This window comes from Anopheles gambiae, chromosome 2 (assembly GCF_943734735.2).
Source record: "Anopheles gambiae chromosome 2, idAnoGambNW_F1_1, whole genome shotgun sequence".
In the NCBI taxonomy this organism is placed as follows: Eukaryota; Metazoa; Arthropoda; class Insecta; order Diptera; family Culicidae; genus Anopheles; species Anopheles gambiae.
Window position 1 is genome coordinate 13,883,926 of NC_064601.1, and position 25,577 is coordinate 13,909,502.

General features: G+C 50.1%; 1 protein-coding gene across 10 annotated transcripts in view; it reads left to right on the forward strand.

Moving 5' to 3' along the window:
- Positions 1-25,577, forward strand: part of LOC11175933 (serine-rich adhesin for platelets) — an 82,579-nt gene that overhangs the window by 52,143 nt on the left and 4,859 nt on the right. For 4 of the 10 annotated variants that reach the window (XM_061647481.1, XM_061647483.1, XM_061647479.1 and 1 more), the window contains 4 exons: positions 21,541-22,481; positions 22,666-22,917; positions 24,032-24,941; positions 25,014-25,523. In XM_061647481.1, coding sequence (XP_061503465.1) covers positions 21,542-22,481; positions 22,666-22,917; positions 24,032-24,941; positions 25,014-25,523 — 2,612 coding nt within the window. In that variant the 5' untranslated portion in view covers position 21,541. Of the gene's footprint in view, positions 1-1,826; positions 1,906-8,000; positions 8,708-21,540; positions 22,482-22,665; positions 22,918-24,031; positions 24,942-25,013; positions 25,524-25,577 lie in introns of those variants that run through there. The other 6 variants (XM_061647486.1, XM_061647485.1, XM_061647488.1 and 3 more) reach the window with 4 other exon arrangements.

Below are 25,577 nucleotides of genomic sequence, written 5' to 3' on the forward strand. Positions count from 1 at the left end.
ACGCATGCCCCCCTTCCCTTTCCCTGACTGGTGTTCTCATCAAAATTCTGCGTCCATCTTTCGTGTGTATGTGTGTGTGTTGGAGTGTTTGTCGCTATGTGTGGTGTCATTAATTTATGCGAAAGGCCATCGAGGGGGGTAATGATTGGCTAAATGGCACAGCACTTTGAACTGCCGGTGTGCGTGTGAGGATTTTTTTTATTGCTAATTCTCATCATCATCATCATCATGATCATGAAATGCGTTTCTTTCTAGTGTGTAGTGAGTGTGCCGTTTGTTATTTTCTTCTCGAAACAATCCCGTTTACATTATTGCAGCTTTGAAAAGAGAGCGAGAGATAAAAACCGTAGAGAGAGAGAGAGAGAGAGAGAGAGAGAGAGAGAGAGAGAGAGAGAGAGAGAGAGAAGAGCAAAATGTTACATTACCCAATATGGTACGACATCTACGCCATGTGTGTGTGTGTGTTTGTCTGTGCGCTGGCTGCTGATTGGAAAAACCGGAAACATTGCGTCTGGTGAACTCCTCTCCCCTTTCACTGGAAAAACCCCTAAAAAGGACCCCCACGTCTGATGCACACACACACGCACAGTCACAAGCGCACACGCGGGAGAGCCTCTCCCGCAGAGTAGTGCTCGTTGCTCGGTGCTCGTAGCTGTGATGGAATGGTTTGTCGTGCGTGTATGTGTCGGGCGCCCGCAGTACAAGTGACGCGGAAAATCCTCCGACCACCAAGCAGCGTCGCCAGGAATTGAGAAGAGTTGTTGTTGGTGGTGTTGTTATTGTTGTTGGTTGGCGTACGGCCGTGTGCGAACATAACTGCCCGCTGTTGTTACCCTTACATCATCATCACACCGTGTGTTTACGCATCATCTAGCGTGTGCGAGCGAGCGAGCGACTGTGTGTGTGTAGGTTCTTGCCGTGTTTTGTCCCGTTTGTGTTGCTGGCAGATTGCGCAGCGGCCGCACGAAAATTGTTTGTTTTTTTTTTTTTTTTTTTTTACTACTGCTCTGTTGCTTGAGTGTGTGCGTACGTATGTGTACGTGTCCGCGTTTTGCTAATGTGCGCTTTGACTGATGGATAGCCGTGTGGGTCCGTGCGTGCGTCTGTGTGTGTGTGTTGGTACGGTTGTTTTCTTTTCCTTAGCAACCGATCAAGAAAATCTGTGCTAATCTTTCCACCCCTTTCCAGCCGCCTACTTCTTGTTTGTTCCACAAACACACTCACACACACTGCAGTGTACTGCAGCTGGGATGGTTAGGGAAAAGTTTTCGCTCAAAAAGCGTTCGCTGAGTCTCTCTCTCTCTCTCTTCTTTTTGCCACGGTCGAGACACTGCGTCATCGGTGTGTTTGTTGTGCTTGTGGGCATCGGGGAAGGAAGAATTGGTTCGATGACAACACCTATTTGGCAGTTCCTTCCGGCGACACGTACCATAGCCAGCATGTATGATGGTGTGTGCACGCTCGTTTGTGTTCCCTCCACCGCCTTTCCTCTTACACGCAACCCTCCTCCCCCCCCCCCCCTAACACATACACACACACACACACACACGCACACAGACGTGCGCAAGTAAGGACGATGCAGAGAGACACATGACGTGATGGTGTAAGAAGGGGAGGTTGGAGTTTAACGCGTTTCCATGGCACACACACCCAGTTTGGGGATGTTGCTATGATGATGTGTTTGCGAGAAATTGGAACTCTTTACGGTGTGTGTGTGTGTGTGTGTGAGAGAGAGAGAGAGAGAGAGCGCGCAATTTGACAGATATTACAACTGTGTTTGTGTATGTGTGTGTGGTCACAGTTTTGGTTCTTTTGCTTATCATCAGCAGCACCAAGTGTAATACCAACCAAACCAACCACCACCGCTGCTGCAATGTGACGGAATTTGAAGCCCTTCTTGTATCGGTATGTGGTATTGTTTGTATTTGTGTTTGTGTGTGTGTGTGTGTGTGTGTGTGTGTGTGTGTGTGTGTGTGTGTGTGTGTGTGTGTGTTTATCGCATTGCTGTCGGCCAAAAATAGACACCGGAAGGTTGCTGTTTCCATTTGCGCTATTGCCATACATTGTACCAATTGGTTTCCTTACCTTACCTTTTGGGCAATTGGTTAAAAATTAACCACTTTAATTTACCTGCTGCGCTATCGTTCGTTTCTCCAGCTGCTACGCAAACTACGCAATCGATATGTCTGTCTGTCACATGCACACATCGGTTTTGGCGTCGTGGCAATTCCCCAATGCGTGGAAGATGATGATGATGATGGCTGAAAAGCAGCAGCAGCCGTTGCTGCTGCTAGCAGTGTGTGCGAGCGCCGCCGCGTTAGTAAACAAATTGTGTCGTCTAACGATTTAATGGACGCGCGCTAACACACCGATAGAGAGCGACCGCAGTGTGTGTGTGTGTGCCTGTGCCGCTGTGTACCGTACGTGCGACCATTTTATTATGGTGATGTGCGTCGCCGCCGCTGCATCTAATTTCCATCCGCACACATTGGATGATTGGAATGTGTGTGCGAGGAATTAAATCAATTCGCTGACACGGGGCCCGCTCGGGGAATGACGCGCTGCAAATGGTTGGGAATTTTTGTGCTGCCTTTGCCTGCTCCGGAACACACGGTTCACGGGGTTCGTAAATCGTTATTACGGCTGCAAGTACGTCATCCGGCACACGGTAAATCGGCTGTGTGTGTGTGTTTCGAGAACTATTTTGTTGCATGTAAAGTAAGAGCGAGTGTAGGTTTGTAAGTAACTAAGCGAAACTTTTGTATTATAAAAGAAAATTCGCCTTTGTAAAACACCCACTCACGAAAGGAAGCTTTGTGTGTGTGTGAGTGTGACTTCTTCATTCCTATTTTCTCTAACTCTGTAATACGCCGAAACGAGCCCGTTCTAGCAGTTTCCACCGTGGTCCGTTCGACGCAAAGCGCGTCACGGATGCGTGTGCTGTGTGCGTGTACGAAAATAGAGCAAAAAGAGCAAAGTTAAGGGGGAAGGGGAGGGGGTCTGTAAAGAGAAGGACTTTCTTCTTCATCTGCCACCCTGTGCAGGAATGTCAGACACCTTGTGTGTGTGTTTCTGGGTACCGAGTGTCTCAGGGGAGGAGACTTTACCTAAAGAAGCCAAACCTACTTTGATCCACGGGCTTCACATGTTGATTTGTGTGTTGCGCGATAGAGAGCGATTGTAGAGGATAGAGATAGTCCGGCAGAGTGCAAATAGCAGCATGCACGTACGTGCGCACGCACGCACGCACGCACGCACACAGATACCATACCCGCGGTACAATAAATGGTTGCTGTCAAACAGTGATAACGCAACCCCTGCCCCTCAAAGTCGACAGCACAGAGGGCCTACTTTGTTGAGCCGACCCCGTCCAACGGCGTCGCTTGGATGAATGCGTCACAACAGTGTCTTTGTGTGTGTGTGTGTAGCGACAGGACGCGATAAACGACGCTTATCCTAACATCCACCATTACTCTCTACCCCCCCCCCCCCCCTCTAATCTCCGTAGTTTCGGGAGTGTTTGGTGTGTTGTGTCACCGCCCCCCTGAGGGCATGGGGATTAGCCAGGGGCATCCAACGAAACAGTACGTAATGAAGCTATAACTCTTCGCCAACACTTAATGACGTGTGGAAATTGGCCCCAGTATTCTTCTAAAAACGAAACGTAGCGCAAATCCATACACAAACTATTTCATCATCATCATTTTAAATGGGTATGTTTGCGATGTACAGATGCGACATGGAGCATCGTGGTTTTTATAAAAGTTACTTCACAATAATGGCTTCTTAGTTCAAATGCAGTATGAAGCTAATTTGGGTATGCATTTAACACATCAATTCATTGCTCTAGATCAGGGTTAATACTAAACAGTATCTATTATTGACTGTAGCAGCAATGTCGATGAAGAATTATCATTAATATCCCAGGAATGACAGCGATTTCATTGATGTTTTCTAGAACTAATAGAGTTTACATTCCGTTAGGATTTCAATTATGTGATGGCCTCTCTGCCATGAAGGTTGGGACTTTGGTCTTAGACATCTAGACGATGTTCCCGGAGGATAGGTCTTAGACATCTACATGATGTGCCCGTAACTTCCATGCAAAAGTTCCATAGTTGGGGGAACCTATTAGTACATTGTTCTATAATGTTTTTTTTGCACAATAGTAAGATTATGTTCCATTCCGTATGTTCTTACCTCCCCGAAACTTCTCCAAATGTTCATTAGTAACCTCCATTGTCTTGCATTTGCAAGAAAGCTTGCAGAAACTCACCCATACACCAGTCGCGGTTCTGAAGATGCACTTACAGGACCAACCCCTCGTATCAAAGGCTGGGTGAGCCTCCAATACCCTCCGGACTTCCAAGTCGTCCTACTAATTGTTACATCTTGTATGTGTGCATCCTCACGACTTTCCTTTGCTCCTTCTTCTGCTGCTGCCTCTCTTTCTATTTCTCTCCACCAACGTCCGCTTAATGTATGTTTGTGTGCGAAATAAACACTTGATGGCGTTTCTCGTACTTGAGAACGTCTTAAAAGCGCTTCTTCAGCGTATGCTGTTTGTACACTTTGCCCGCAGTGGTTGGAAACTTGAGGCGGCCCTCCCGCCCCATGAGGCACCGAAGGTATAATAGAAAAGCAGCAGCAGCACGTTGCACGTGTGTGATGCACATTTCGGTTGGTTCTCTCCTGCTCGTACCTGTCCGCCGGTGGCCCGTCCGTGCACTCATAATAGCTGTATATTGGGGATGTATGCACCTGTGTGTCAGGTGGCTCTTCTCCAATTAGCGCCAACCGTCCAATTTCGCTACAAAACATTTCCTCACTGTCTCGAGCCGGTCCGGTTATTTTTGTTGTTGCTGTTTTGTTTGGATATGTACAAACTGTGTAAAGCTTTCCACTGGTTGTGGTGTTCAGCTCCCTGTAGCCCCTCCTCCCGCCGCACACCCTCGTCGTGACGATGTCATGCGCGCGTGTCAAACCAATCACGCGGCGCTGCGCGGTGTTTTGCTGTGCAATCCCGAAACCGTGTCCCACCTTCATCCTAAACCATCAACCTCAACGCTGCCGCAAACCACCCACCCCCCCTTTTGATGTGTATTAGCTGTTTTGCATCGTGTGCACACCGAAAAGTGTATCGCATCGTTTATCGCTTCCCGGGGACGAACGAGACCGTCTAGCTGTGACCTAGATAAGGTACAACAGACACCCAAAGGGGGTGCGCAAAGAGCCGGTACCGGGGGAACTGCTGCGGCGTCCCTGGGGGCAGTTTAAAACAAGAAGATGCGCTACGACCGTCATCTCCTCCCGCGTTCAGGGTTGGTCAATACTTGATGGCTAGAGACTAGACAGCGGTTAGAAAAAAGTGTAGAGAAGGTTCCTTACTTGGCTCGCGGTAAATGTCTCTGCGCGCTAGTGACAGAAGATGGACACCGTCCATAGTGTTGTTACGCATGTAAATGTTCAGTGCCGATTGCTACGCTTCTGCCGCAAGACTTCCGTGTTGGTTCGATCGGGCTGTGTTCTGTCGCAGTACTCGCACCCGTAGCAGTTCGTGTGGCCGTTGTAGAAATTGAATATTGAAATGTAACCGTATTTTAACCGACCACCGAATTCACTTTCCAATGGGAGGGAAATAGATTTGAAGACGGTGGCCGTCGCCTACCCGGATCGTTACCATAGCCGGGTAGTACTTCTAGCTGTCAAAACAACAAAGCCTTCCGAGGAGAGCGCCTCAGACACAGAGAAAGAGAGAGAGAGAGAGAGAGAGAGAGAGAGAGAGAGAGAGAGAGAGAGAGAGAGTATGAAAGAGGGAAAGGGAGAGCTAGCGGCGGCGTACCTGTGCACGTCTGTCAGCAGTAATCTCGCCACGCCATAGCAACGAAGCGAACACGTTTCATACGCTACTCTCGCCACCGGCGTCATCATCATGTGTGTGTATGTGTGTGTATATGGGGCGAAAGTAAATAGGGGGGGCAGGGCTAGCGGGCAAGCGAAATCCCCCATCGGGTGGCCATTTTTTTTTTCAGCAGACACGCAAAATGTAGGCCGCGCTACAATTTGCGAAAGGACGACACACGGACAAAAAGAGCGTGATTGGGTGGGATCGATTCGTCCCCAACAACACAGGCAGCAACAATGACCTGTCATCAAAGCCTGCCTGCTGCTGCACACGAGCGCGAGAGTCATCTGATGGTCGTCGGTCGTTTTGCGGAGATTTGTTTGTTTGCGCGAACCAACCGCGCCGCCGTGTGCACTTTCATTGTGTGCTCGATAGCATTGCGGCGCTACTTTGTTGTTTGGTGTCTGTGCGCAACGGCGTAATGCGAACGCTACATACGCATACCAACACACACATGGTGTGGTAGGCTTCTTCAGGTGGTGACGGTGACGTGACTGGGATTTGTGGATGTAAATTCGTATGTTTCGATTGGTTTGTCGGGGAACGTCCAAGGTGTATATCGAGTGGCAGTTCTGATGACCGCGTGTTGTGTTGTGTAGCTCCGTGCGTGTGTCTGCTTCCGCCAGAGGGACGAGACACGAGATGACGTAACACCGGCGCGCGCGCGCTCTCTCTCTCTTGGGTACGAACCCCGGTGCGGATGGGGTTTTGCCTTCGTGGCGTGCTGGAAAATCAATGACAGTGCGTGTTTTTTTGTTGAAGGGGGGGGGGGGGGGGGGGGGAGCCTATGAAGACTTACAACGGCGCGATGCCGCATCGTTGCATAATTGTGTTCTATCCATTTTTGGGTTGAAACATAAAACACAATATGAACTTTTATAATCTCTCTCTCTCTCTTGCTCCTTCCCTAGCAGCGGGGGCTGCTCCGAGTCGTGTTTTATTACACAGCTTTTGTTTTATTACAAGTGTGCGCGCCACCGTTGGCAACTCTTCGAGAGCGGGAGCTTCTCCAATCAATCTTACTTCGATTTGTTTTGTAAAAAAAAAAAAAAAACTGCGCAGAAAGCGAAGCGCTACTCTTGCTACTAGCCCGTCCACCGAAGCTCCTTAGCTGCTTAGCTACCGGGTGAGAGGAGGGGACGGTGCAATAAACATCCGGACACGCGCGGCCACACATCATCTTCTGCTTTGCAAAGTAGGAGAGATAGCGATCGATGAAGAAACAATTTTATTGCCGTCACCCGCCGTTTAGAAAGCCACACACACACACACACACACCACGAATGACCGGCGCTTACAGTTGTTACAATTTGATAAAAATGCGCGTGTGTGTGTTTAGTGCAATTACTCATCACAAACCTCCTATCCATAAACTCGATTTTCACGACCCACGATAGAGGGATTGTGCGAAAAAGAACCATGAAGTCATCATGATTCAGGGCGGGTCGCCATTTCTGCTGCTGCTGCTGCTGCTCGCCCCCCAAAATGTGTTTATTTGGACGAGTTTTGTTGATCAAGCAGCCAGCCAGGCAGCAGGGGATGGTGGTGATGTTGGCAAAAATCCGTGTGGCGAAGGCGCATTTCTTTTCCTTTGGCTTACCTACCGTGTTCCAGTAGAGAGACACACGAAGCAGTAAGCGAACGAGATGGCGTTGTTTGTGTTTATTTGGTTTATGTTTTTTTTTGTTGGTTGCTCTCTTCTGTTCCTCTTGCTGCTGCTGCTACTCCTGTTATTTTGTTGTTGTGTGGTGCTACTCGTCTTATTTGCTGCTTCGTTGCACAGTAGCTTCTACGCGCGCGTGTGTGTTTGTATCGTTGACGTAGCAGAAAGCAAACGGAGCAGGCGATGGATCGTGGGGGAGCGCTGTTTTGGAACAGCGAAGCTGAAGGGGCTGAAAGACGCCGCGCCACAAGCGCGCGCGCGAGCGCGGTGTATGTAAACAAATGTCAAGCGATAACGGGCTCTGAGCCGAGCTGAGCTGCAGCGCGTTAAGCATTTACCTCTCTGTTACTAATACTACCACCAGCTACTAAGCCACTGCCATCATTGCGATGGGCTTTTACAACTACGACGAGGCTGCTCATCACCACTACAAGCAACGTTGTGGCCTTTTTTCGAGTGCGTCCAGCGGCAAAACATACCCCGGTGGAAGGCGCACGGACACGCGCGCGCGTTCGAGAAGAGGCCGCTTCTGAAGGACAGCCACCCCACAAACTGGGCAATGATGGTGGTGGTGGTGGTCGGTGGGGTTATGTTTCTGCCCACCGAGGATGATGCCGTAGTTGGTGAACCGTTTTTTTTCTCTCCTTCTATTTCTTCTGTTGCTTCCCCACACAAACACAAACATACGGGCGGGCGGGCAGCATTGGATACAAACGATGTACACAGACAGCCGACGCCACCCGCGAGTCCTTTTGCCAGTATGGAAAGGGCATCATGTTGAAAAGCGCCGTGGAAAAGTATTTAACCCGAAGGATGATGCGTGTGTGTGTGTCGGTGTGTATGGCTTCCTGCTTCTCACTCCATTTACCTTCTATTTGCGGAACACAGGCGTCCACCATCTTTGCTGATCTTCCATTTTCCGTGGACACGCGTGCAGTGGCCCCATAAACACTGTGCCATCGATTGTACTCGCTTTTCCCATTTTTTTTGTCTTTCGTGTGTGTGTGTGTGTGTGTTTTTTTTGTACCCGAAAGCTTTCGCTTCGGCTTTTTACGCTTCAAAAGCTGGCAAACGCGTACACACCAGACACACCGGTAAAGTGTTGACCGTTGGCTGCTGCTGCTGTTGCTGTTGCTATGGTGAGTTTTCACCCAAAATTTATTCACCCTGCTGTAGCTTCCGAGTGTGCCGTGTACGGCCGCACGGGGGTCTCCCTTGTGACCTGAGCACAAAGTTCGAAGACTTTTGGCCACTAAAAGGGCAATTATATTTATTATTGTGCCCCACACATCATTGAATTACCTTTTTTTCTTTGGCTGTATCTCTCTCTCTCTCTTTCTCTCTCTCTCTCTCTCTGTCTCTCTCTCTTTATATCTCCAAATGCACTGCAACAAGAAAACGGGGAAGTCTCTCTGCGAGGCCACAAGACGAAAACGTGTCACAAAGACAGCGTGCTTTTTTGTTGTTGTTGTTGTAATTTTGTTTATCTCTGACCTTGAGCCTTAACCGCAAAAACCGTCGAAGAGAGAGAGAGAAAGAGAGAGCAAGAAACAGTCGCCACAGTTGCATACAGCAACGCCTGCTAGAATGCGATTAGATATTGGTTTTGGGAGCTTCATTGGCAGATGGGGGAAGTAGTATTACCTCCTCCTCCTCTGTCATCTACCGTTTTTATTAGAGCAGTAGGCTCTGCGTCCGTGTGCTTGATTTCTCTTTAAAACTGTTAATTTGGAAAGAGCCCCCTCCCCCTTCTCTCCACATGTCACTAAACCATGTTAGCAAGAGTGGAGTTGCTACACCCGACGATGATGATGATGATGATGATGATGACGATGCTGCTGCCGACTGGTGCCACGTTTTACCGATACGACGCAGCTTGTTGTGTATTTATTGCTCCGTTTCTGTGTCTGTGTGTGCGCGTGTGTGTGTGTGTTGTGGTATGTTTTTTCTACTTCTATTTTTTGCACTTGTAACACGTCTCATTCGATGGGGGGGGGGGGGGGGCAATAGGCGTCACCACTCAAATGACGCCTTTTTCGCGTGCCTGCCACATGGACATGTGTGTATGTCTCTGTGTGTGTGTGTGTGTGCGTGTGTTTGGAAACAAACAAAACAAGAAGCCCGCGTGGCTTTTATAATGTTGCGGCGTATAATAAATAGTGCTCCTCCTCCTCCTCCTATTGGAGAGCGAAAATAAAAAGAAAATGGGGAAGCCTTTCAGCTCCTCGGTAGCAATGGCGTCTCCCGTGCGCTTAGTGCTTACAATATAAGCTAAGTACATACACAAGCACAGAGAGAGAGAGAGAGAGAGAGAGAGAGAGAGAGAGAGAGAGAGAGAGAGAGAGAGAGAGAGAGAGAGAGAGAGAGAGAGAGAGAGAGAGAGGCTTTGTGGGTAAAATAGGCTCGTTATCGTTTGTTTGTGTTTTTTTTTCTTCATTCTACACGAGTCAAATGCTGGTAGTGTGTGTGTGTGTGTGTTAGTAGCTTTGATCGCACACAAACACATGCACACTTCATAATCATTGCTGTGTTGTGTTGGCAGGTGGATTGCGCGTGTCATCCTCTTTCGTGCGCGCACACAATACGCCATCCCCCCCCCGGCCCCTTCCCTCCACCCCCCAAATGTAGTGGGCGCGTGCTGCCCATTCGATCAGCCCTTCATCCACCCCCCCCCCCCCTTCCCTCACAAAGTATATACGATCATGTGTATGTTTACGCTACACGCTTGACGCGAAGCGACGCCATCTTTTCCAGCGAGGCGCCAATTTCAAGGTTAAGCAAAAAAAGCAAAAAAAAAAAAGGTTGCCAGTCAAGCGCTCCCCCCCCCCCCACCGGGGGGTTTTACCTATTTTTTCTCTCGCTCTCTTCTAATGTGGCTTTTGCGCGCGCGTGCGTGTGTGTGTCTGTATTTTTCCTTTTTAGCTGCATCACGCCAAAAGTCGTTCGCGTCTCGAGGCCGTGCGTTTCGCAGCAGTGAAGGAAGGGGAGGAAAAGCCACATTGGTGTGATAATGTTTTAGTGCGTCCCACGATAAGAACGTCTTCGTCGCTACGCTGTGCCCTTCCGAAGTGGGTAAACACGTGTGTGTAGTCGGGCTGCGGATGAGAATGGTTCCTCTGCGCAGATGGCGTTACGCGATCACGCGTTACGCAATGCGTCGTCATCCTGGCAGGCGTAGCGATGCGTTGAGGTGTTTCTGGTCATGTGGCCCGTATACTGTAAACTAGATCCAGCCGCCAGGGGCCAGGGAAAGCGCCCAAGCGAACGTAGTAGAACTGCTGCGCTTCTTACTCCGTTCTTGTTCGTAATCACCGTTGCTTTGAAAGTAGGTCACGAAGTAGGAAACAATCTCTCCTCCATCCCCTATCTGAAAACATGCCTACAAAAGCTAGGTGTGCGTACGCAAGCCCTCTTTGAGTTGAGACGTTGCTCCGCGTGACAAATGATGGACGCGCCCTGTTCCCTGTCGTTTCCGCTGACTTCTAATGCCACTGTCGGCCCGCTTGGTTGTAGGTGGCGTAGGCGTATACGTCGAGCAATTGGGAGCAAATCTTGACGTGACATCTTCGTGACGCATTGTACTTTTGCTTTCTTTTGCCCCCCCTCCGGCAGAAGAGTTCGGTGGTTCGGTGGATCTTGAGTTGCGGTTGGCTTATCACAGCACGGCGGCCCCTCTGAATGGTTGGTTCCCAGGGTTTCTTGTGCTGTGGGAAATTCGCTTCCCATGCCGGAGCTGGCTTATCGTTTGCTAAAAATTGTGTTGTGTTGAAGTTGGCTTGATATCATCCACAACGAACGATCGACAAAACGCGAAAGCGTCCGATGGTTTACAATCGTTTCATTTCAGCATTTCAATAATGGGGCAATCTTTTCTCTGCTGTGTTCCAATGTGCTCGATCCCATGTGTGGCTCTTGCGTCATCGCCGAACGCACCAACATGGCAGCGGCGCATTCCTCTAGCTCGTGCTCCTCCTCCCAAAGATTTAGCATTCTTGCTTTGTTTCAGCAAATTTTCCTTCATCGTTCCATCGTTCCACATCCCCCCCCGCAGCAGCAAAAGAAAATCAATTCTCCGAGAGACGCTACCATATCCATCCAGCAACCAACCAAGCGCGCATTGTTGCTGCCGTTCGCGCATTTGTTTGTACAATAATGGGGAGCGGGCTGATCGTTCCAGTGCGCACAACACCGTTTGCCTGTTTGGCCACTGTCACTGTGATGTGTGTGTGTGTGGTGCTGTATGTTTGTCTCCCGATTCTGGGGGTTGTTGTTGTTGTTTGGTTGTGCCCTGCAGGCGCGGTTCCTGTGTGGGTTCCCCACGAAAAAGGGGTAGCCCGATGATGATGATGCCGGTGCTCTATAACGTTTCTGCGCGCAACAACATCGAACAGAGTGTGGGCGACTGCTCGCTACTTTTCCTGACTTCCACATCGCTGGGGTTTTCCAGCGTTCGGTGTGTTTGTGCAGTGTGCAGTGTGCGCCACCAATCGAAATGTTTTGGGATTTAGGCAAGCGGCAAAAGCGCCCAGCGCCAGAGACATGATTGTGGTGGGCGTCTCGATGTCTCTCGGTCCTCCCTTCCTCTCTCTCTATGCAGTGTTCTGTGCCACCGACAAACGATCTTGTAATCTTTCTGTGTAGAGTGCGCGACTCAGGAGGGCGAAAGACCTCGTTCATTCGCGCAACAAGCACCTGTTGGCCATAAATATATGGTGCGTGTGCGTGCGCGTGGTGGAAATGGATTAAAGACGCCGGCAAAAGCAAGCAAGAACCCCACCGGGTACACCGAAACTACACAAATCAAACTCATGCCACACCCCGGGGTTTCGTAGTTCTTCTCTCTCTCTCTCTCTCTCTCTCTCTCTCTCTCTCTCTCTCTCTCTCTCTCACTCGATACGGACCCAAGCGTCTAAGGTTGAAACCTTTTGCTGCTGCCTGACGGGAAAAATCGACGCATTTTCGTTGTTTGTGTCGTCGTTTGCGTTTGGCCGAATTCCGACCGATCCCCTCGACGACCACCGGGTGGGTAGGGGGTGCCGGCTTGAACGAAGATCATGTTGGTCCCCTCCGCATACGCGCCCCTTGCGGTCGGTGTGCTGTCGCCTACGCAAAAAAACTACAATGCGCTCAATGCTCTGTGCTGTGTGTTTGTGTGGTGGTACAACTGGAGCAACCAAACCCAAGCAAGAATTAAAGGTAGAAGATCGACGACCGGTGGTGCTGGTGGACCATTTTTACGAAAATAGCAATGATCACGTGGCACCGAAGGGGGAGCTGTGACTAAGAAGAGGTTCCCTCTGCAGTGGAATTATGTTTGAACGTCGTTTGCAGTTGGATGTCATGCAGTGAATTGTTGTCGGCTGTGTTTGTCGTTACACGTTTCGGAATGAAAAACAACGGGAGTGATCTCCGATCCGAAGCACACCCAAACAGCTTTGAGAGTTCACGGGGGGTGGTTCAAGGGAATTGGAAGCAGAGCAAGGGAATGTTCAACAATGGAAGAAAATGCGGAACTCAAAGACAAAGAGCGATTTTTGAGTCAATATTTTCGACAAAACCAGGACAAGTTGTGGTAGATAGATAGGTGTGACCCTATCTCAATGGTGAAAAGAAGGTCCTTAACTGTTAGTATAGTATATCTACATGTTATGATGATCTTATGCTGCAAGGGAGAGAGTTCGTCGCTTGAGTTGAATGAGTTGTTTTTTGAAGTTCGAAAAACTGTTTAAAAACAGACAATCAAACGGAAACTGGAAGGGATTCGAACCACATCCGACTGTGTCAAAGAGCCGGTGCATCTAACCAATAGACCAGCGGGCGATCACATCTCAATCACGCAACGAACCAATATGAATCTTTCTGGATTGAGGATTGCTCGATGTGTTGTTGTTGAAGAAGCTACAACGGAGGACAATTGCATAGCCTGTGAGCACAACTTCACAGAACTTTCTAAATAATTAACACAAAGTTTACACGGTAAAAAGTAGTTCAAGCTCCTCTGCCCCCCCCCCATTACCATGCATAAATTGATACGTTTGCGCTTATGTGTGGGAAAGGAGCTAAATATGGCTCTCATTCCACTATCTACACCCTTTTAGTAGATTGTTGCTGCCGGCAGTCCGGCAGTCGGGCGATAGTGGCATGGTGTGTGCGCCTCGTATGTGGTAACACACGTACCACCGGGTGCGCCTTTACCGGTTCAAAGTACACCTTCTCTATACCATTTTGCGCGCCTCTGCGAGAGAGCGCCAAAAGGCAACACACCAGCCGTGCTGAGACACTGAGACGATGCCAGAAAAAAAGAACAAGAAAGAAGCATATAAATTGTAACCCTTTAAACACACACACACACACACACACGGGGTGGCACTGTTTCATCAAAACCACAACCTTTTATAGGGGGAACTGGGAGACGCCATTGCACGTTATGCAAGGCGTCTCATTTATCTTCATCGTTTAATGTGTGTGTGTGTTGGTGCGGGTTTTTTTGCAAATAAAAGAAATAATCCATTACCGTCCAGACGAATCGAAATGGTGAGAAATCCCCAATCGATTAGCGTCGATATGATATGGCGATTGTGCTGTGGTAGTTTCGTCGCTTCTGATCATAATACCGTACACGATCGTGTCATACACGTGTCATTTGGAAGGTTAAAGTGTACTTCTACGCGTCTTTAGAATGACTTTTCTTTTTTGTACGAAGGTGCGCTACATTGTAATGGGACGTTAAATACCTCATTCATTATCGTTTTTGTGGGTTTACAACACCACCGAAGCCAACCAACCCGGCTGCGTGGTGGACTTTAAATAAGCGGTTCAACTCGTCAAGGGGTCGGCCGGCCACCCGGTACCATTCGCTTTGGGTGCTCTTCATTCCCTACTTCCCTTGTTTCCAGACACTTATCAATATTTATGCGCGGTGCATATTATTTCCCTTCGCTTGTAATAATCGGCGTTGTACCGTAGAATAGGTGTGCAGTTTCAAAATGCGCTGCATTTTTATCAGCAAACACACACACTTTGTTTGTTGCGTGTGCTGCGTGTGTTTCAGGGTGTATATGTGCTTAATGCATTTATTTGATCATCGTGTGTATGTGTGTGTGTGTGTGTCTTTTAAATGTTCTTGAGAAAGCAAAGGTTATATGGAAACAGTTCGCGCGATTGCTTCATTTGCGGGGCAATGTTGGCGCTGGTTGGTTTCGTTCTCATGACCTGACATGAAGTCCTCGTCTATGTTTTGGACCGGACCTTCACTCCCTTCCCCCTAGACAAATGGGTAAAATATGAAATTGCATGCCACACACACACACACACACACACACTCACACCATGGTCATGTGTGGTTGTTCTAGAAGTGTGTTCTCTTGTTTTGTTGTAATTCGATTTGCGTGTTTGTTCTTCCTTGAAAGAAACGCTTTTCGGAAGGTTCGAGTGATGTTGCGGTTTCCCATTTCCATCGTCCACACACAGACACACACACACACGCGCTTACTGCTTGGTGTATATGGGTGTGTGCATATTTGATTGCCCATGCTCATGCTCATTATAAGGCAGTGCGGCGGCATATGAACGCGCTTGGTGTACTGGCTGTGGACACGCCAAACCCCGCACCGTCACTCCCCCCTCCCGGGCGAGGGGTTTCACGCTTGCCTCCGCTCGGACGGTCGGTGGCGTTTGTGTTTGGCTCCCATGCGATAAGGTTGTATTGTGTGTGCAGCAAAGTGTATGGCGTAAGGGCCAATTTCCCACACACACACACACACACTGTGCTGCTACCACCATCGCCGCCCGATTCCTAATTGGCTTTCCGTTGCGCCGGGAGCAGGCAGAGAGAGAGAGAGAGGGCTCATGGATGGGTTCCATGTTTCGAAAACACCAGCCGCGCGCACAGTCTTATCTCGCGAGCCCGGCGTTTGACGCTTCCACTTTTTGCGCCACCAGGTCCACTAATGCTCCCCATCCCCCCTCCCCTCTCTCTCACACACTGCAAAAGGCGTCGAGTCATCAACCAAGCTGTCACGCGCAGTAGCGAAGGACACGTGTTTGTAGCTTCACATGCGCCTCGTCTCGGTGCGCGCGAATGATGTGGCTTGATTTGGTGGTTGCGATTGTGTGTGTGTGCGAGCCCCCTCGAAAGGGTCGGGTGAGTGTCACTTACCGGAAAACCTTGAAATTTTTAGGTTTGGTGGTAAGTGTGTCCAAATCAACACATATATTGATGAATATGGCTTAAAAGGTTCTTTCACTTTTTGTCTCAGTCTCGTACAGCTGTAGAAATGATTTGTAAAATAATGGTTCCTACTCTAAAGGTCAACTAGCAGAAGGTGCATTTGAAGGAGGGGAGCGGGGAGCGCTGTTTTTGGTGTGCTGGACGAGGTTTTGTGGCAACGGTGATTGAATGCCAGCGAAACGTGTGCTGATTGATCTCCCCAGCATTAGTAAACAATCAATTAGGACAGTTTTTTTGCTGCATAATAAACAAATAATAACAATAATAAAAGCCGAATAATGAACAATGTACAAAAACGTACTTAAAAGTAATCCATTCAAGTATATTTTTGCTACACAATGGATCAACCAATGCGCATGAAGGATTCATCATTACATCCCTGCTCCTTGTGCTTCCACTGTTTTTTTTTTTATTTTATTCTCGTGAAGTATTTTCCTTTCCTGTGCAATGTTCTTCTTTATTTCGTTTGAAACTTGGCTCCCCCTTTGTTGTGACCGTGCAATTTTCGCGTTGTGTGCCTGCAAAGGGCGTTCGCTTCTTGATGTGCGTTGCCAGCAACGACCGGCCGAGCAAAAACAATGTCAAACAACACAAAGGCAAATCAGGCCACAAACACACACATACACACACTCAGAGGGTGATATAAGGCCATCATCGGGCATCATCCCCATCGTCCGTGTACAACACCACATGAAAGAGAGAGAGAGAGAGAGAGTGCGAGCAGGAGAGTGCTAGATTAAAAGGAGGCGTTTGATGCAACTAAAACCACACCACAGCACTGTTAGTACACAGTAGCAGCAGCAGCAGCAGCAGCTATGGAAACTACGGTCAAACATCCTGCTTTTGCGCTCTCTCCGCTCTCCCACCTGCCCACTCTTTCCATCCACTTCCACAGCCAAAGCAGCAGCTGTGAGTTCACTCTACATTCCAGCGCGCTGCTTGTCACATTCTCGTCCTTTCGAGCAGCAGCAATGTGTAATAGTAGTAGTAGTGGTGGTCGCCATCTCTACACACACCGGAAAGCTTTCCCTCTCCGTATTCAGCTGTCACACTGTGTTGTGACCTTGACCTTTTTTTTAGCGCTCCTCACACACATACACTGTAACGTGGTGTGGCCTAGGACGAGCAAGGTTCTGTTGTGTGCGGCGACTGGCCTGCTGCTGAGTGTGCGTCGTCAGGGTGGTTGGCGCTCTCTCACTCACACACAGACACACTTAGCCCCCTTCAATGAGGGTTGGTAGGAGAGGCGAGCAAACAGTGTACTGACGGACACAGCATAGTAGACTGCGGAAAACCGTCGGCCCCGGATTTTGGTGGTGTGCGTGAAGGCAGCCCTTTTACGCGTTGTTTGACATTGCAAGGACTCGGCTCAACACGCCGTTGTCATCACTACGGAGTGGCCTGACGATGGAAAGAGAGAGAGGGAGAGAGAGAGAGAGAGAGCAAAGTGTATAAAAAAGGAGAGTGATGTTTCCGATGCGCGTGTGTGTGTGTTTTAGTGTGGGATAAAAATACACCGTTTGTTTGGCGGAAGAAAACGAGAGGGGCGAGCGTGGCTCGGTGGGGGGGGGGGGGGGCAGTAACCAAGAAGAAGGTTGAAATTTTGTTTACGTTGGCAACCAAACAACAAATCAATCTGCTGCTGCTGCTGCTGCTGCTCGGCACTTGTTTTTTTCTTTGGGGTTAGGCGAAAGGACCTTAGAAGAGCCTCTTCCCCTTCCATAACCATCATGTAATGCCTGCCGTGTTGGCCTCTTTTTCTAACCCCCGTTTTTTGTTTTTTTTTTTTTGTGGAAGTTAAGGAATGTTGTTAGTAAAGCATTATGTTGGTGTACAAGAATTTATACCATTTCCGCTCACTACTGTGTTGTAATGCATACAAAATTACAGCGAAAAAATCGGATTATAATTTGGAAAGTCCTTTACACCATTGCTCCCGCTGTTGCTGTTCATGTTGCTTTCCATCAGCCGCAAAGCAAGTGCTTTACAAGTTCGATCAAACTCTCTTGCCCGAACAACTGACCCGAAACATGTTTTTTGTTGTTGTTTGGTTCACGTTTCTGGATCAACCCTTGCGGCAGGTTCGGTGCGTTGCAGCAGGCAAGGGGGTGCAGCAGGGTTCCCGGGGTGGTGGTGGTGGTTGCGGTTTGGTGCGGCTGGCAAACCAGCAGCAGCAGCAGCAGCAGCCCGGTTACGATCAGTTGATATCGGTATGTAAAAGAGAAGACCACCGAAAACCAACCACTGGTCGGTCGCGACGCGCTGTGTGCCTTTCTCTTTGTCGTGTTTGGTATGTGTGGTGTGTGCCGTTTTTTCAGCTTTTTTTGTTGTTGGTTGGCAGTATAGAGAGACTGTTCCAAATTGGTCGTGTTTAATGCACTAATCTCGGCCCAAGCGAGTCGGAACCGCATTCTTTTCCTGTTTGTTTTATGTGAACTTTCTGTTTTTTTTTTAAAATAAAATCGTTATTTTATTCGCACAAAGTTCAAGCAGTGAATGGTTTGTGGGTGGGTAGGGGGGGGGGGTTGTTGTTGCCAGGACAGGTTCTGATCCCACCACCACCACCCAACCTTCTGCAGGTGTGTTGCGTTCTATCGACAAATTAATTAAAAGTCCTACACAAACCTCAAAGCAATTACCACCGCGCATACGTGTGCAGGATTGCATACCCTGCAGGCGCATTACTCTGTGCGTGGCGCATGCAAGTGCTCAGGCTGCCCCCAATATTGCTTCCTTGGTTTGCAGCGAAATTGGCTGGATTGTGATGATGATGTTGCAATAGTGTGCTGCGTTAGCAACAAGAACCAACACTAAACGATTTTACGACGACCGACATTACTATGTGTGTGTGTGTGTCTGTGTGGAGGGAAAAAGGGGTACACTAAAGCGGCGCCGTTCCAAGGCCTCTCCCCCTTACAGGTCCTGCCGTGACCTGTTTCTAGGTAGTTCTTAGTACCACTAGGAAGGCGTTAGTACTAACCTTTCCTAGTATGGGAAGAGTCACAGTCGTCACCTTACCTACCACCCTTACCCCATCATGATCCGTCAATTGTTTGTGCCTGCCTGTCGAAGGGTGGTTTCTTTGGTAACTGCTAAAAAAAAGAGCACTAACCGAACCTACCACTCTTGTAGTCGCTTCCCACTTCCAACTCCACCTCTTCTTAATCCCTGCCTTTGGAAAACGGAAGCTTCCAATTCCTGTGTGTATGGTTGTGTCCCTACTGTCCTTCAAACGCAAACACTGCACCGAAAAGGAAAACTTCCGCTCCAATTGTGACATAATACACAGCTTGTCGATTACAATATTTTACAATGTGTGTGTGTGTTTGTGTATTTTTGTTCTTCGTAATTTTTATACAATTGCTCACACAAAAAAACAATTCAAAAATAAAACCCATCAAACTAACCCTTAGTCAGGTGTAATAATGCTGTGACTGTGCTTTCCTTCGTGTGGAATGTTTCACCTTTCCCTTCGGAGTCGCACGAACAAAAAACACACACAAAAAAACACCCCAATTGCTCGGTTGTCGTTGAAAGGAGGAGCATGGGCCAAGTTGTCCAGGCAACTTTTCCCTCTTGACAGAGAGACGATGAAGGTGGGTCCTCGTCGATTCCTCGAGAGTATGTGTGTGTGTTTGCTTTACAAAATTGATCCAATTTCACCCTGCCTGCCTGCCTTCCTGCCTGTCACAGAAGCCTCCAGGGGCGTGTGTGTAAAAATTTCACATCCAAATTATCCACCGGACGACGGGCGACAACGTGGCGTCGATGATGGTGGCCGCGTGCTCGTACCGGTTCCAGTTTCCTGGTTCCGCCGTCGGCCCCATTCATTACAAAACTGTGGCAAACTTTATGGTAGCGTTTCTAGTGGAAAACTTTAATTTGATGTATTTGCCACTGTTGAATTTCTGGGAATAGGAGCAAAATCCGTTTAGCGCTCAAATTTAGTTCGATTTTTTTGCAAGGAAATGCTTTTGGAAATGATTTTTTTGTGTTATGTATTGATTTATCATAGGCCTCATAGGCCTCGACGCGCAAGTAAACCATTTTTCCTCACCAAAGAGAGAAGAAGAGAGAGTGAAAGAGATATCGGAAGAGCTGGAAAATAATAGCATTGGACAGGGAAACCTGCAAAGGTCTCCCGGGTAGAACGGAAGGATGCTTATTTTTAGCCACACTTTAATCCTGCTGTCTTAAGACGGTGTAACTCATCCTTGACGGTGCAAACGGGACGATACTGAAGGGAGGATGGGGAAGAGAAAGAAAAGAAAAGTTAATGTTAATTGTACCATTTCCCTATCGGATTGGCTGCTGAAGGTTGTTAGTCCGTTTGCTTCATCAATGTTTGATGAGCCACGACGTTGGAAAACTGTCTCTCTCTCTCTCTTTCTTTCTCTTTCTCTCTCTCTCTCTGTCTCTCTCTCTCTCCTACTCCCTTGATACCGATTATCAGACCGATCACCCCGGGCAGCGCGCTGTCCATCACCATTCGTCAAGCCATCCCGGAGGAATTGCTGCCCTTTTCCTAGGGAGAAAGCGACAGAAAAAAACGAAGCTTAAATAAGAAAGCACAATTGGGTCAACATTAAGCTAGAATGGGGGGCGGAAGGTGAGCAAGGTGCTGCTTTTCCTTGGACTACTGCTGCCGCTTCGATAACTGCGGGAAAAGGACTTTGAAGGACACGGCGACTAGGACACACACTATCAGGTTCGATATTTGTCCGAGTGCACTGAGGTGCGGTACATGGCAACAGTCGCAGGTTTGACGGGAGGGTTTTTTTACCGGTGCCCCTCCTAGGCGTGTGTTGTAGTTTTGGAAACTAGACAAACAAACTGGATTGAAAGGGGGGGAAATAAACACACGGACACACCGAGCGCGGTAACTAAACAAGAGGAGGTCCTTTCAAGCCTAATCCTTCCTTACCGACGCTTCTCTCGCCGTGGTGTGACATCCTCGTTTTGCCGCGTTACCCTTGGTTACGGTTTGTTACAGCCACCAGCACGCGACCACACCATCTCGCGCACTGGTTTGGTGGTGGTAGTTGTAAGGGGCACATGCAGGGGCGCACTATTCACGGGATCTAGTTGGCTTGGCTTATGTGCAAGCAAAAGCTCCTCCATCAACCCGGGGAGGTGGTTTGTGTGCTCTACGGGGCACTCCCTTAAGCGGTAACACAGCTTCTAGCGTGTGTGAGGCCGGTACGGGTGGTCACCGCCGGAGTTTATTAAATCGATGCCGTCGGGATTTACGCGCACCGCCCTAGAAATCGAGGGGGTTGGGGCGCGATGATCCGACGATGAACCCCCGACGATGGTGATGTGTTCGTCCTTTTGGAACGGCGTCAGTGTTTGGGGTTTGCCGCGCATCGCCGTTTCTATGGTTTGTTGTGGTTCGTCCGGTTGTGCAAGGAAGAAACAAATATTGGTGCGCGAAATCGAAATCGCAAACGGTGAAGATGTTTGGAGCAGATGGTTTGGTTTTTGGTGGTGGTCTCCATTTCGCCATGAGTCCTTTGGCAGGCAGGGTCCGCATTGTAAGGCAGTGCGACGCGTGTGCTTAGTCTGTAAGACTCTTCGCTCTCTTGCTCACTCTCTGTACGTTGGATCTGCCCTGTTGTGGGTTAGAACAACATCTACAGGAGTTGTTCCAATACCTGACAAGTAACCTCAATACCGCAAAAGGAAGTAACATTTGGCTAACATCTTTTCCCCCCCCTCTGTTTTCTTCTCCTAAATTTACAGGATGTCCCCGGAAAGGACACTTGATGAAGACAGCAGCAGCAGCAGCAACAGCAACGACAGTACCAGTGTCCATCATCTAATTGCGGAAGAATCGATCGAGGAAGAGTTGCTGGAGGAGGAAACGCTGCTCGAGCCGGCGGAAACGATCGTCGGAGATCACGTGACGGTCGAGACGTCGTCGCCGGTGCCAAGCCCCGGCGCGGAAACGACACTGTCCGCCTGCCCGCTCGGTGGCGCTGGTATGACCGAGGGTCCCGCCGCCAGCAAGGCAACCACCGGCACCAGCATGGTACTGTCCGCGATCCCCCTGGACCAGTCCATCATGCATCAGCAAATTCTGCACCTGCACCAGCAGCAGCACCAGCAGCAGCAGCAACACAGCGTGAACCATACGATCAACAACAATAATACGAGCTTCAAAAATCACAACAGTAGCCACGCAGGGAAAAACATCCTGCTCGGCAACAACAACAACAGTGGCAGTGGCACAGTTACACACCAAATTGTGCATCCACACCACCACCAGCAGCAGCAGTCGCAGCACCACCAAACGTACACCATCAGTCTGGGCAGCAGCAGCGCTGGTAACGGCACCAACCACTACCAAACGGTTACCACGGTAACGTCGAACGGTGCTCCGGTCGTCAACACCACCACCGGAAGTAGCAGCAGCAGCAATATGGCGTCCGACCGCAGTGGAACGGCCGGTGCACTCGCACTAGTGACCGGAGGGGCCGCCACCACCGTGGTCAATGCAGCCGTGCCATCGTCACCGTCCTCGTCCTCATCCTCCTCCTCCCCGGCATCGCTCGGTGCTCCTACCAACAGCAGCGCCGGTGGTGGTATGCTGGTGGTGACGGATCGCAACGGAACCGCCACCACGACGACCACGGGCAAGCTGGTGCTGCTGCATCAGGGGCGCGCGGGCGAAGATTATATAAGTAAGTAAGGGTGCGGGGCGCAGTGTCGGTGCGTTTCTTCTTGCAGGATTTAATGGATTCCGGTGACCTTGTTAGGCTTTCCAATTAGAATCCATATTTCATATAGCAATTGAACGGCAAATACCATCAAGCTTCTTCTCTAACCTTTTCTGTGTTACCTTTTTCTTCCCTCCCTCGCCTGCAGCAACGACGGGCGAAACGATCAACGGTGGCAACATCGTGCTGCTGGCAACGGAACAGATGGACATGGCCGAGCACGACATCATTAACAACAACGTTATCATCAGCACCGCGGGTGGCACGACGCGCACCGTCGCGCTGCCCGCCCATCCCGCCCATGCGCACGGTGGTTCGCCCGCCGGTTCCGGGCCGCCCGGGAACGGTGACGAGGAGCTCACGTCGTTGTCCTGGTTGCAGGATAAGAATTTACTAAAAGGTAACGATCGCATCATCATCATCATCGGTAAAGCAAAGCAAAAACAAAAAGAAGCATCAGAAACACGTTACGACGGGTTAGATCTATTAGGTACGGTGTGGGATTGGGAAAAGGGTGGCAAGGAAACGGGGGTACAGAAGTATGCCGGAATTTAGATCAGGCCAACGAGATCTCGGCTCTGCTGTTGAGTTGTTTTGATTCGTGTTTTTTTTTGTTTGTTTTTGGCACGCAGCGGAGCGCACTGTTGCTGCCGTTGAACTAACCTCAATGGCGCGGCGAAGATGCACAACAGCGCGTACCACCGCTGCTCGATCAAGCACATACCAAGTGTGCTAGTGTTCACAAGAGTGACTGTGCTTTAACAGGAACAGGCGAAGGCTGTTTCTCAATCTTCTCCTCCGATGCGCAAACAACCAACAGCAAGCACAGATGCCTTAGCAGGCGAGAACCTTAGCAAGCAATAGGAGAACGCACCCACCCCACCACCCCATTCCCTATGAAACAAACGGGGCAGCTATCGCCAAACCGCAGGTCAATGACGTATCATCCGAATCAGGCGTGGCGAGTTGTTCGTTAGCTTAGGAAGAGTTAGTAGTACAGGCGTGTGCGCGCGCGCACGCTCTTCGCAGCTTACGCACCGTGTTGCTGTGGTGCGTATTGTGCGTCCCGTGAAGCGCGTTCGGTGAGCATGGTCGCCGTGTTGCTGCGCACTTGCAAAGGAGAGACAGCAAAGGGTCGCAGATGCGTCAGCAGTGTAGCAAACGGCGCGTTTTAGCATTTCCTTACATTGTCGACATAGGAGGCTGTGCGAGGCAGCAGCAGCAGCAGGGCAATGCTGGGAATGATGCGCACAGTGTTCCCCACACTACATGCTTAGTAACAGGGGGGAATGTAATGTGTGTGCAGTATGTCAGACTGTGTCAGAAGGTAAATGACCGATCGCTCTGGGCGGTGCGTGTGTGTGTTGTGATGACGCGGTGTTAGGCGACTCACTTTTCGAGCACTTTTCGAGGAACGAGGAGCAGGAATCTAGCGTCTTAGTGTGTCTTAAAGTAATTTCAAACCTGCCACAAACTTACCACTGTCTACTCCTCTTGTTGCGTCACCTTCGCAGGTATCAACCTGTCCAAAGTGCCAGTCTCATCGCCCGACAGTCCTAGGCAGGGTGGCGGTACTGCCGCTGCTGGTGGCGTTGCCGGTGGCCGCATCTCGCCGACCAGTGACTTTGTGGAGGATTCGTCCAGCATTTCCGAGGACAACAACTCGTCGGCCAACTCATCGTCGGCGGAGCAGAGCACGGGCAGCAGCGCCGGTGCGCCGGCTTACTCGACCGATCCGGCGCCGCCGGGTACGCCCGACCGTCGTACGCCCTCGCAGCATCTGTACCAGCATGGGGCCGGCCCGGCGAAGGCAATCACCACGCTGAACGGGGACACGATCATTGGCATTCCGGTCATAGCGGTCAATCAGCATCACCATCACGCGCTCGCCGGTAGCAATGGTAGCGGCAGCAGCACCGTCCAGCAGCAGCAGGTCATTCTGGATGGTGGCAAAACGATGAAGGTGTCGGTGATGACCAGCCCGTCCCCGGCAGCAGCGTCACCGTTCATTGTGGCCGGGTCCGCAGCGGCAAGCACGGTACCGTCGGCGTACGGCATCGTTTCCTCGCCCGTTAGCTCCTCGGTGGCGGCAGCTCCCGTGGCCGCTTCGACACCGCACAGCGCGAATTCCAACAGTACCGCTAATAGCAGCGGTACCACTACGAACACCACCACCAGCAGCACTACCACCCCGCATCAACACTTCCACAAAAAGTATTTGCGCGAGGAGCTGGTGAAACAGCAGCAGCAGCAACAGCAGCAGCAACAGCAACAGCAACAGCAGCAACAGCAGCAACCACAACAGCATCAACCAAATCCAAAAACCGCCACCATCGGTGGCACAGTCACGCTTATGTCAACCGGTGGCACTAGCAGCAACATCTTCGTCACACCGATGAAACAACTAACAAGCAGGTACGGCAGGTACACTCGAAGCACCTTTTCCACCTGTTGCGGTGCTCATTCTTAACCCCTTTTCCGTTCTCTCTTTGCCAGTGCTGTGAAGTACGAGGATGACGTGATCGAGGATCGCCACTATCCACCGCCGGCAGCGCCGGTCAAGAACGGCAGCAGCAGTTACGGTGGCAGCAGCAGCACCATGAGCTCGCCGAATGTCAGCGGCGAGGAGTACGGCAACAGCGTCGGCAACACCGTGACCGTGTACGGTGGGCTCAACATGATCAAACCATCGCCCGTGTCCTCGCCGACGATGCTGTCGCCAGCGCACAACGGTAGCACGGGCAACGGTTTAATTATCCAGCATCATCCAAGTCATTACCAGTCGCAGCAGCAGCAGCAGCAGCCGATTGCGACACCTCCACCACAGCAGCAGCAGCAGCAACCGTTACCGCCACCGTCCACCAGCTCGCTGTCCATGCCGGCATCGCCCCAATCGAGCAGTGCCGTCAGCCCGTCGAAGTTAGCTCCGCCGAAGGCAAAGCATCCGACCAACGTGCCATACGATCCGCTTGTACACGTCAACAGCAAGCCACCGTTCAGCTTTAGGTGTGTGGAGCAAATCGATGAAGCTCTGATTTGAGCATTCCAAATGGCTTGCAA